Source organism: Carcharhinus amblyrhynchos, chromosome 10 (assembly GCF_965287045.1).
Source record: "Carcharhinus amblyrhynchos chromosome 10, sCarAmb.v2.hapA, whole genome shotgun sequence".
Classification (NCBI taxonomy): domain Eukaryota; kingdom Metazoa; phylum Chordata; class Chondrichthyes; order Carcharhiniformes; family Carcharhinidae; genus Carcharhinus; species Carcharhinus amblyrhynchos.
In genome coordinates, this window is record NC_137333.1 from 49947187 (window position 1) to 49959269 (window position 12083).

Here is a 12083-nt window from a genome sequence, read left to right on the forward strand (position 1 = left end):
GAATGGATTTGAGAAACCTAACATAACCAAATGGTGGAGCAGACTCCAAATGGCCTAATTCTGCTCCTATATCTTATGATCTCATGACAAGAAAAATACTGCAGCGCTACAGGCAAAAGCAGGCTGTGAAAATACTTAGATGAATCAACCAAAGAGCTTGTACAGGGCCAGTATCCCTTGGGGCTGTATCATCTACAATGCTACGTATCTACAGCTTGACCTTCTAGTTATCCCATTAGGATAGTTTTTTGCAAGATACCAACATTGTACTGTGAATAATTACAAAAAAGGACTGATCTGGGAAAATTGTGTACTGTTAGCACAATACATATCTGACTAAATTTACACTTTTTCATCTAACGTTTGTACAAACTGAAGAGTTGGGGGGAATAAAAAAACATTTATTTTCTGCTGACCTGGGAGCTTCCTTGTAGCCTGTCCAAGGATCTTTCTCATACCAACTCTGGAATAGGGATTTTCCCTCATAACCATCATCAGGACTGGGGATCTGAAAGGAGGCAAAAACAATCAAGCCATCATTTTTCACATTTTACTGCCAGCCTACTTTAGCTATAACATATCACTCCATAAATGTAAAATGTCTGGTTAAAATAAGTGTATATTTCTCCCCCAAGCCACACACCATCCTGATTTGGAACTACATTACTGTTCCTTCATTGAATGCCCTCCCGAACAGCACTGTGGAAGTGCCTACGTCACATGACCTGCCAAGGTACAAGTAGATGGCTCACCACTACCTTTTACATAGAAAACATTGAAAATAGGATCAGGAGTAGGCCACATGGCCATCCTAGCCTGCTCCGCCATTCATTATGATTATGGCTGATACTCCTAATTTGCCTCAAATCCAAGGAATAATTAGGGATGGTGTTAAGGGCCAGGTCAGAAACTCCAAGGTATTTTATGAAGTTAGCCTAGACCTCAACTTTTGCTTTGATTTTAGCATTGGGGTGAGGATAAGATGTTTTCACTCCAGATACGATCCACTAGGAAGCTTTTATCAAAACAAACTTAGAGTTAGAATATAACAAAAAGAAGTTGCAAAACTTTTACAATAAAATATTTAAACACGACAAAATATAATTCTTCGCTGCTAGCTATCTCTATTGTCCCAATTTAGTAGTATCCCCCACAGACTGTAGAACCAGTTAGCACAGAAACCAAAGGTGCTGACGAAGGTACCAGATTTACAGCCTTTTGAAACTTCTGGAAAGTGAGCTGGACAGACACTTGTCTTTTAACTCTATGCAGCAACTTTCAGAGAATGATGCATCCCCAGACAATCTCTACTTCAGACAGAGCAAACGATAGGGAGAAAGCAATCTCTCTCTAAAAATCCCAAAAGCAGGCTAGCTTCAGTTCTCTGTGCCCAGTCATCTGACCTTACCTGTGATTCAGCCTAATCAAGCCCCATCAAATGTGGCATAGCTAGCAACACCCACATTCCTGTGAACAAATAAAAAATTCTAATGGCTGAAGGGCCTTTTTCTGTGCTCCATACCTCTTTGATATGATTCTATACCATTTTAATCAGACAGCCCGGGAGGTCAGCAAGATACTATCCTGAATCTTTGGTGATGGGAGTTCTTTAAGGTAGAACAATCCTGATTATTTCTTAGGCTTTTATAAAATCTCTCTCTCAGTCTCAGTAAAAATGAGCACTCCTTTAAAAACCCACTCCATATGAATTGAAATGTGACTTTATATGCAAGTAACTAGCAGTGCAGAATGCCTCGAGGTCAAACAGAAACTCAAGTGAATTAACACAAGTGTCTTCAACAAGAACCGAGGATGCTGGAAAAATCCAGCAAGTTTTCCTTCCTGACAGATGTTGGCAAACCTGCTGAGTTTTTCCAACTTCATTCCTGTTCCTGATTCCAGCATCTGCACTATTTTGGTTATTTTACTGGCATCATCAAGTTTGCCTAATGCACAGAGAGTGCACAAATAAGTACACTTTCAATCGTATGACCCAAGCTATCAACTATGAATCAGTTCTATTAAATATAAAGATTAAAAAGTGACAAAATAAACACATTAGGTTTCATAACTGCAGAGTATTTTATTATAAATGCTGTTTTAAATGAAAATGAAAGCATATTCAAATTGTAGCAACCATTTCATCTAAAAATTTAAGAATAAGGGCTTTTCAATCTGGATCATCCACTTAAAAACCAAAGGGTTGACAGGTTTTCCCTTTCTTTTATGAGCTGTGCTATCAAGAATAGCCATGGCATGGAGATGCTGGCATTGGACTGGGGTACACACAGTAAGAAGTCTCACAACACCAGGTTGAAGTCCAACAGGTTTATTTGGTAGCACAAGCCACTAGCTTTCGGAGCGCTGTCCCTTCATCAGTTGAAGTCTTGCTGGACTTTAACCTGGATGTTGTGAGACATCTTACTATCAAGGATAATCAGTGAATGTAATAATTTTATAATGAATCATTTGCATAGAACATTTTTTGATGAAGGGGATTATTCAACACAAAAAGTGGGATGGTGGCACGCACTGCTGCCTCACAATAACAGGGACCAGAGTTCAATTCTGTCCTTAGGTGATTGCCTGTGTGGAGCGCATTGTCCCTGTGTCTGCATGGGTTTCCTCTGGGTGCTCCAGTTTCCTCCCACACATCAAAGACACGTAGGCCAGGTGGATTAGCCACGATAAATGCAAAGCATTATGGGGATAGGTTGGAGGGGAGGGCCTGGGTGAGTCGATGCAGACTTGATGGACCAAGTGGCCTCTTTCTGTACTGTAGGGATTCTATGGTTTTAAAAAGCCTACATTTTAAGCACACAAAGCCTCAAGTTGATCAAGTTGAACTGGATATGGCATTCAGAAAGACGGTGAATGGAACATGCTCACATATCAAACTCTCAGCATCATTCAACATAAGCGGTGGGCAAATTTAAGCATTAGCATGTGCCATTGCTGGATCTTGAAAGTAAATTAATCCTTGTTGCACAGAAAATTGATGAAGACAGTGCATTTCAAGATTTTGTCCAGCTAAACTAGCAACCATTCCTTACTAGCCATTGTGAGATAAGGGTGCATTTCACCACATAACTTTTAAAACGTGGGCTCTAAATTTTATTGGAACTATTTAACTCCAACATGATTGCATTTAATGAAATGATGAAAAGCTTTATAATATAATTCAGCATGTAATTCAAGGGTTAATGAGAAAAAACAAAAGCAATTAGGGAGTTAAGTTACCTCAGCTGGATTATTTTATTCATTCATGGGGATGTGGGCATGGCTGGCCAGATGAGCATCTACTACTCATCTCTAATTACCCTTGGAGAAGGTGCTGAACCCCCTTCTTGAACTATTGCAGTGTGTGTGGTATTGCCTCAACAATGATGAAGGAATGGCAACATATTTCCAGGTCAGGATGGTGTATGACAGCTGGTAGTATAACAATCCAATTCCTTTGAAGTGGTATCTTAGAAGCTAGGGTGAGTTACTGCAGTACACTTTGTAGATAGTAAACACTGCAGCCACAGTGTGCTAATGATGAAGTGAATGAATGCGAATGTGGTGGCTGTTTTGAAGTGTATGGTGTCTAGCTTCTCAAGTGCTATTGGTCTTATTGCGTTTGAGGAAGGACAGCTTCATTATCTGAAGAGCTGAACACTGCAATCATCAGCATCTAACTGTATGATGAGGGAAGTTAATTGATGAAGCAGTTGAAGATGTTTGGGTCTAGGGAACCACCCTGAGGAACTCCTCCAGCTATGGCTGAGGTGATTGGCCTCCAACAACAATTTTTTTTGTGCTCATTAGAACTCCAGCCACTGGAAATATATTCCCCGATTCCCAGTGACTCCAATTTTACTCATGCTCATTAATGCCACATTTGGGTGAAATGATGGCATGACGTCCACGACAGTCACTCGCTTCTCAGCCTTTGAATTTACCTTCTTGCATCTGAAACCGCTACAGAGGTGAGAAGATCGTAAGATCACAATAAAATCATAGGATATAGGAGCAGAATTAGGCCATTCAGCCCATCAAGTTAACTCCACCATTCAATTATGGCTGATAAGTTTCTCAGTCCCATTCTCCCGCTTTTTCCCCATAACCTTTGACTTCTTTACCAATCAAGAACATATCTAACTCTGCCTTAAATACACTCAACGAACTGGCCTCCACAGCCTTCTGTGGCAATGAGTTCCATAGATTCACCACCCTCTAGCTGAAGAAATTCCTCATCATCTCAGTTCTGAAGGGTTGTCCCTTTACTCTGAGGCTGTGTCCTTGGATCCTAGTCTCTCTCATGAATGGAAAAGTCTTCCCCAAGAGAATTCAAAGAGCTTCTACAAATACATAAAGGGCAAAAGAGTAACGAGGGAGGGAGTAGGGCCTTTTAAGGATCAACAAGATCATCTATGTGTGGATCCACAAGAGATGGTGAGATTCTGAATGAATATTTCTCAACAGTAGTTACTGTTGAGAAAAGCATGGATGTGAGGGAACTTGGGGAAATAAATAATGATATCATGAGGACTGTACTTATAACAGAGAAAGAGGTACTGGAAGTCTTAAAGCGCATCAAGATAGATAAATCCCCGGAACCTGATAATACATATCGCAGGACATTGTGGGAGGTTAGGGAAGAAACTGCGGGTCCCCGAGCAGAGATATTCGAATCATCAATAGTCACAGTTGAAGATTGGAGGGTGATAAATGTTGTGCCTTTGTTTTAAAAGGACTGAGGGAAAAGCCTGGGAAACTACAGGCCAGTGAGCCTCACATCTGTGGAGGGTAATTTGTTCAAAGGCATTTTGAGAGACAGGATCTACAGGAATTTAGAGACACAAGGACTGATTAGGGACAGTCAGCATGGCTTTGTGAGTGGAAAATCAAGTCTCACAAATTTGATTGCGTTTTTTGAAGGGGTAATCAAGAAGGTAGATGAGGGCAGTGCAGTTGATAGTGTCTATATGGGCTTTAGCAAGGCCTTTTACAAGGTACTGCATGGTAGGTTGTTGCATACGGTTAAATCTCATGGGATCCAGGGTGAGGTAGCTAAATGGATACAAAATTGGCTTGATGACTGAAGCCAAAGAGTGGTTATAGAGGGTTATTTTTCAAACTCGAGGCCTGTGACCAGTGGTGTGTCTCAGGGATCAGTGCTGAGTCCACTGTTACTTGTCACTTATATTAATGATTTGGATGAGAGCATAGGGGATATGGTTAGTAAGTTTGCAGATGACACCAAGATTGATGGCATTGTGGACAGTGAAGAGAGTTATCTCCGATTGCAATGGATCTTGATTGATTGGGCCAGTGGGCTGATAAATGGCAGATGGAGTTTAATTTAGATAAATGTAAATAAATTACTGTAGTCTGTAAACTGTCTGTGCTGTTATATGCTCTCTGAGGCCAGTACTCTCCATTCACCTGACAAAGAGGCACACCTCGAAAGCTTGTGAGTTTACTATCAAATAAATCGGTTGGACTTAAACCCGGTGTTGTCAGATTTCTTACTGTGTTTGCTCCACCACTGCCATGACCTAGGCTGAAGAGTATGTCCTTCAGGACTCAACCAGTGTTGTTACCAAGCCACGCTTGATGATGGTCATGGATCTTTTCCATCGTTGCTGTCAATATTGCTTCTTCTAAATGGTGTTTAATATGGAGGAGCATGGATTCATCAGCTGAGAGAAAGGATAGTGTTAATTAGCAGGAATTTTCCTTGTCCATGTATGATTGATGACTTCATGGTTTCTGGAGTCATTGGGTTCCCAAGACAACACCGTGATGACTGTGTCACCACATTTGGTGCTGCTAGTGGAACAGGACATTCCCAGAGAAGGTGATAAGAGAAGTCCAGGGCATTAGTTGTAAGGTATGATTCTGTGAATATAACTACACCAGGCTGTTGCTTCACTGATCTGTTATGCATCACTTCCAATTTCAGCGTAAGTTCTTGGATGTTGACTGGGCGGGTGTGCCTTTGTCATGCTCGCTGCTCACATCAGTGCAGGGTGATCTATCAGAATTTAATTAATACAAGTGAGTGGTTTGTTGGGCCATCTGGGAGAAATTGAGAGTCAATTGCTGTGCATCTGGAAACTGAAATGGTTTAAATTGGGTAAGGACAGGAGGTGTCCAATCCTAAAGAGCAGTGGTGAACCAGATAGATTTTTATGACAACCTGGTAGCTTCACAGTTGTTTGCATGATACTATCTAGCTATTTTTAATTCCGGAATGATATCATTAAGTAAATGCAAATTCCCCAGTTGCCATGGCAGGATTTAAACTTGTGTCCCTAGATCATTAGCCCAGACAGCAGCATTACTGGTGGAGGAACATTACCACCATGCCACTATTCTTATATAATTAGGGACTCTATAATTGATCTTAAAAGCTGTTATGTTATCTGGTTCTCATAAGTTAGAAATGATCACACTTCAGACGCAGAATGTTGGAGTTTCCTTGAATATACTTTCTGCTGCTCTCTAGTTGGCTGGTAGACTGATGGTAGACATTGTTACTCAGCACCTGACAGCAACGGAACAGGAAACCCAGAGAATCTCCACAGAGAAAAAAGAGGCCATCCAGCCCACTGAGTCTGCACTGACTTTCCTAAAGAGCATCCCACCCACACCCTCCCCTCCACCCTATCCCTGTAACCCCGAGTGAATTCACCTATTCTACATATCTTCGGATACTGAGGGGCAATTTGGTATGACCAATCTATCTAACATGCACATTTTTGGACTGTGGGAGGAACCTGATGTACCCCAAGAAAGTCCATTCAGACATGGAGAGTACGTGCAAACTCAAGGCAGTGTCCCAAGGCTGGAATCAAACTAAGGAACCTGGCTGTGAGATAGCAGTGCTAACCACTGTGCTACCGTGCTGCCCTCATATGGCACCATAGAATATATATATGCATGTAACAATTAGTTCCCAGCTCTTTACAGATAGCATAACAGAAAATTTCCAGTATGTCCAGGTTGGGGTGCGGGGTGAGAGGAGATAATACCAGTCAATTTTGTTTCTCATAAATCACTATCCAATAATTCCTGCTGGAACTACATTGATGTACAGGTCCAATAAATGTCAAAACCAGACTCTTGTGGCCCAACGTTAGTTGTCTTTCAGAATTCAAGTTCCTATATGAGAAGTGTCCACTAGTAAGTGTTCACCAACGTGCCAATCATCGGTAGAATTCTCTCTCAATTAGAATCAATGAACGTGGGTACATGTTACAGCAAGAACAGCTTCTAGAAATTGCATGGCTAGTCTGTGAGTGTTTCCTTGACAGAATCATAGAAGTTTACAATAGAGTTGGAAGTATTGCTGAAAAATGCAGAACGAATCCACAGTGCTGGTTGCTGCACCCAGCACTGTTACTGTCTGTGCTTCAAATTCTCATCCAATATTCCACTGAAACAATGATCTCCAACTCAAGTCATTCCTTCTGGCAAACCATTCCATGACGCACACTGTTAAAAAAAAATTACTCCTCACCTCTCTCTTCACTCATCTGCTTTCCCCTACTGACTCCATCAAAACGCTTCATAATTTTTTGAAAAATTTCTATTAAATCTTCTCCTAGCCCTCCTTCCTGAAGTAGAAATTACCACAGAAATTCAAGTGTTTCTTTGCAACTATAGATTCTAATCCATGGCATAATCTTGGTGAACCTTTGTTAATTTCTCCATAATACAGTATGAAAACAGCGTACAAAAATCCAACAATGTTAAAAATTGCTTCTTTACTCATGTATACCTCTAAGTTATGAAAATGCATAATGCTGTAGTTGATATTTTTCAGGGCTGAATTTACCTGCACTCAGACTTTAGAGAATTACATCTTTAAATGCCAAGGTACATCTTCATACAAACTCTCGTGTCTTTGCATCAAGTCCACAATCCAATCCCTCATTTTCTTCTAAAAAGTGTTGCTTCATATTTATCCCGATTAAGCATCCAGATGTGAGATCATATCTGGGGTGCTGAGTACAGTCTTGGTTTCCTTATTTAAAGGAGGACGTAAATGTGTTGGAAATGGTTTGGAGAAAGTTTACCAGAACAAATTGGCGGATTGTTTTATGAGGGAAGGTTGGACAGGTCACTCTTGTATCCACTGCAGATTAGAACAGTAAGAGACAACTTGATTGACAGATACCAAATTGGGATATAAGACACAAGCACGAGGTTACACGGATAGGGGAGGGGGTTGTTGGGCCCAGGTAAGATGCTCTTTCAGAGAGTTGGTGCAGACTCACTGGGCTGAATGGCCTCCTCTGCACAGTAGGGATTCCATGGTTTGAAGATTGTGAGGGTTTTTAACAGTGTGGATGTGGAAATGATGTGTTCGCTTGTGGGAGAATCTAGAACTAGGAGGGTCACTGTTTAGGAAATAAGGGGTCACTCATTTAAGACAGAGGGAAGGAGAATTCTTTTCTGTGGGTTGTGAATCTCAGGAAATCTCTTCCTTAAAGAGCCGTGGAAATAGATTTTTTGAATATTTTTGAGTTGGAGCTTCATAGGTGCTTCACAAGCAAGAAGGTGACAGGTTATTGAGGTTAGGCAGGAATGTTGAGTTGGAGGTTACAATTGGATCAGCCATGATTTTACTGAATGGCACAGCAGGATTGAGAGACCTAATCCTGCTTCTAATTCACATTAAATCACTACCTGTTTTCCATCTTTTCCAGTCCTCTTTGACATTTGTCAAGCTCACGTTTCCATGTTGTCAGCAAATTTGAAAATTGTCCTCAGAACACTTACACCCTAGTGCAAGCAAAAGCTGCTTACCAGAACCATGTGTTTCCTGCCTACTAACCAACATCTAAACAACTTGCTGTATTTCTCTGGTATCAAACGTTTTGGATTTCCTCCTTTCCAAAACAAAACTTCTGCTTCATGCTTTCTAGGGAGATCAGATAGTCATTTTTAAGGGAAATGCAATCATAATTGCACTTAGTACAATTCCATAGGTAGCATGAAGGAGCACCATCTACATCTTTTAGATCAAAATAAACCAATGAGCTGTCAAGTTTGCATCAAACCATGCTCTGACTCCATATTTAACTAGCCATACTGTGAAATTCCACATAATTTTTATTCCTTTAAACCCTTGTCCCATGGTATCAAATAAGATCTATTGATATACAGAGCAGCTATATCTGGAGAAGGTTAGACAGTTGTATCATATCTGATCCAGAAAACCTCCTTTATCCAGTATGATAAATATTCTACAAATTCTACATATCCTTATAAAGGACAAAGAAAGAACAAAGAAAATTACAGCACAGGAACAGGCTGATTGGCCCTCCAAGCCTGCACCGACCATGCTGCCCGACTTAACCAAAACCCCCATGCTTCCGGGGGCCATATCCCTTTATTCCCATCTCATTCATGTACTTGTCAAAACGCCTCTTAAAAGTTATTACTGTATCCGCTTCCACTACCTCCCCCGGCAACGAGTTCCAGGCATCCACCACTGTCTGTAAAAAATCTGCCTCGTACATCTCTTTTCGAACTTGCCCCTCGCACCTTAAACCTATGCCCCCAATAATTGACTCTTCCAGCCTGGGAAAAAGCTTCTGACTATCCACTCTGTCCATGTTTCTTATAATCTTGTAGACTTCTATCAGGTCTCCCCTCAATCTCCATCGCTCCAGTGAGAACAACCCCAGTTTCTCCAACCTCTCCCCATAGCTAATCCCCTCCATACCAGGCAACATCCTGGTAAATCTTTTCTGTACCCTCTCCAAAGCCTTCACATTCTTCTGGTAGTGTGGCGACCAGAATTGAACACAATATTTCAAAATGCGGCCTCACTAAGGTTCTATAAAGCATCAACATGACTTGCCAATTTTTAAACTCAATACCCCGGGCCAATGAAGGCATGCATGCTGTATGCCTTCTTGACTACCTTCTCCACCTGCATTCTGTATTAGACCTTCCAAAATGCATTACCTCACATTTGTCCGGATAAAACTCCATCTGCCATCTTTCCGCCCAAGTCTCCAACTGATCTATATCCTGCTGAATCCTCTGATGGTCCTCATTGCTATCCACAAATCCACCAACCTTTGTGTTATCCGCAAACTTACTAATCAATCCAGTTACATTTTCCTGCAAATCATATATACATATTACAAACAGCAAAGGTCCCAGCACTGGGACACAGCCCTCCATTCAGAAATGCACCCTTCCACTATAACCCTTTGTCTTCTTTGACTGAGCCAGTTTTGTATCCACCTTGCCAGCTCACCTCTGATCCCATAAGACTTCACCTTCTGCACAAGTCTGCCATGAGGGACCTAGTCAAATGCCTTACTGAAGTCCATGTAGATAACATCCACTGCCCTAACCTCATCAATCATCTTCGTCACTTCCTCGAAAAACTTGATCAAGTTTGAGAGACACGCCCTCCCCTTCACAAAACCATGTTGCCTCTCACTAATACATCCACTTATTTCCAAGTTGGAATAAATCCTGTCTCAAAGTATCCTCTCCAATAATTTCCCTACCACTGGCATTAGGCTCACCAGCCTGTAATTACCTGGATTATTCTTGCTACCCTTCTTAAACAAAGGAACAACATTGGCTATTCTGCAATCCTCTGGGACCTCCCCTGTAAGAAGTCTCATAACACCAGGTTAAAGTCCAACAGGTTTATTTGATAGTGAACGCCACAAGCTTTCGGAATGCTGTTCCTTCGTCAGGTGAGTGGAGAGTCCACATCATGACCTCCTCTGTAACCAGTGAAGATACAAAGATTTTTCTCAAGGCCCCAGCAAATTCCTCTCTTGCCTCTCTCATTATTCTAGGGTACATCCCATCAGGCCCTGGAGACGTGTCTATCTTGATCTTTCTCAAGAACCCCAATACCTCCTTTTTGATCTCAAAATGACTCAAACTATCTATACATCCTTTCCCAGGCTCATCACAAGTCTCTTTGGTGAATACTGACGCAAAGTACTCATTTAATACCTCGCCCATTTCCTCTGGCTCCACACATAGACTCCCTCTCTTGTCTTTGAGTGGACCAACCCTCTCCCTGGCTACCCTCTTGCCCTTTATATATGTGTAAAAAGCCTTGGGATTTTCCTTAATCCTACTGGCCAATGCTTTCTCATGACCCCTTTTAATTCTTCTTACTCCTAGCTTAAGTTTCTTTCTATTTTTCCTTGTATTCCACACTTGCTTCATGTGTTCCCAGCCTCCTTGCTTTGACAAATGCTTCCTTTTTCTCTTTGACTATGTTCACAATATCTCTCATTATCCAAGACTCCCAAAACTCGCCATTCTTATCCTTCATCCTTACAGGAATATGCCAGTCCTGAATCCCTATCAACCTACACTTGAAAGCCGCCCACATGCCAGATGTTGATTTGCCCTCAAACATCTGCTCCCAATCTACATTCTTCAGTTCCTGCTTAATATTGTTGTGATTAGCCTTCACTCAATTTAGCACCTTAACTTGAGGACTACACTTATCTTTATCCATCAATACCTTAAAGCTTACTGAATTGTGGCCACTGTTCCTGAACTGCTCCCCTACTGAAACATCGACCACCTGGCCGGGCTCATTCCCCAATACCAGGTCCAGTATGGCCCCTTCCCTAGTTGGACTATCTGCATACAGTTTCAGGAAGTCCTCCCTGGATGTTCCTTACAAACTCGGCCCCATCCACGCCCCTAGCACTAAGTGAATCCAGTCAATAAAGGGGAAATTAAAATCTTCCACCACAACAACCCTGTTACTTTTACACCTTTTTAATAGGCTGATGGACATGCATTTTACATTTTCAACATAAATATTTTGGGGGTCCATTGTTTCACTTCAATAAATCGTGGAACTTAGGAACAGTTACAGTTAAACAGCTTCCTTACCTTTTTAGTTAAGGTATAAACTAACTGGTAGAGCAAAGGGCTACAGTCAACTCTCAGTGTGTAATTACCTGAGGGAAAGACAGAATGAGAGGCAAAGAGTTAAATTACAAACATCACAAATAGCCATCCACAATTATTCAACTAAAATAGTGGCCTTTCCAGATTCAACAAAACTTAGTGCTGAAATAAGA

General features: G+C 41.4%; 1 protein-coding gene across 2 annotated transcripts in view; it reads right to left on the bottom strand.

Moving 5' to 3' along the window:
* The window catches only part of naalad2 (N-acetylated alpha-linked acidic dipeptidase 2), a 77741-nt gene that overhangs the window by 19447 nt on the left and 46211 nt on the right, over positions 1-12083 (bottom strand). For both annotated transcript variants that reach the window (XM_080197013.1, XM_080197014.1), the window contains 2 exons: positions 11893-11960; positions 417-508 (listed from right to left, as the gene is read on the bottom strand). In XM_080197013.1, coding sequence (XP_080053139.1) covers positions 417-508; positions 11893-11960 — 160 coding nt within the window. The remainder of the gene's footprint in view (positions 1-416; positions 509-11892; positions 11961-12083) is intronic.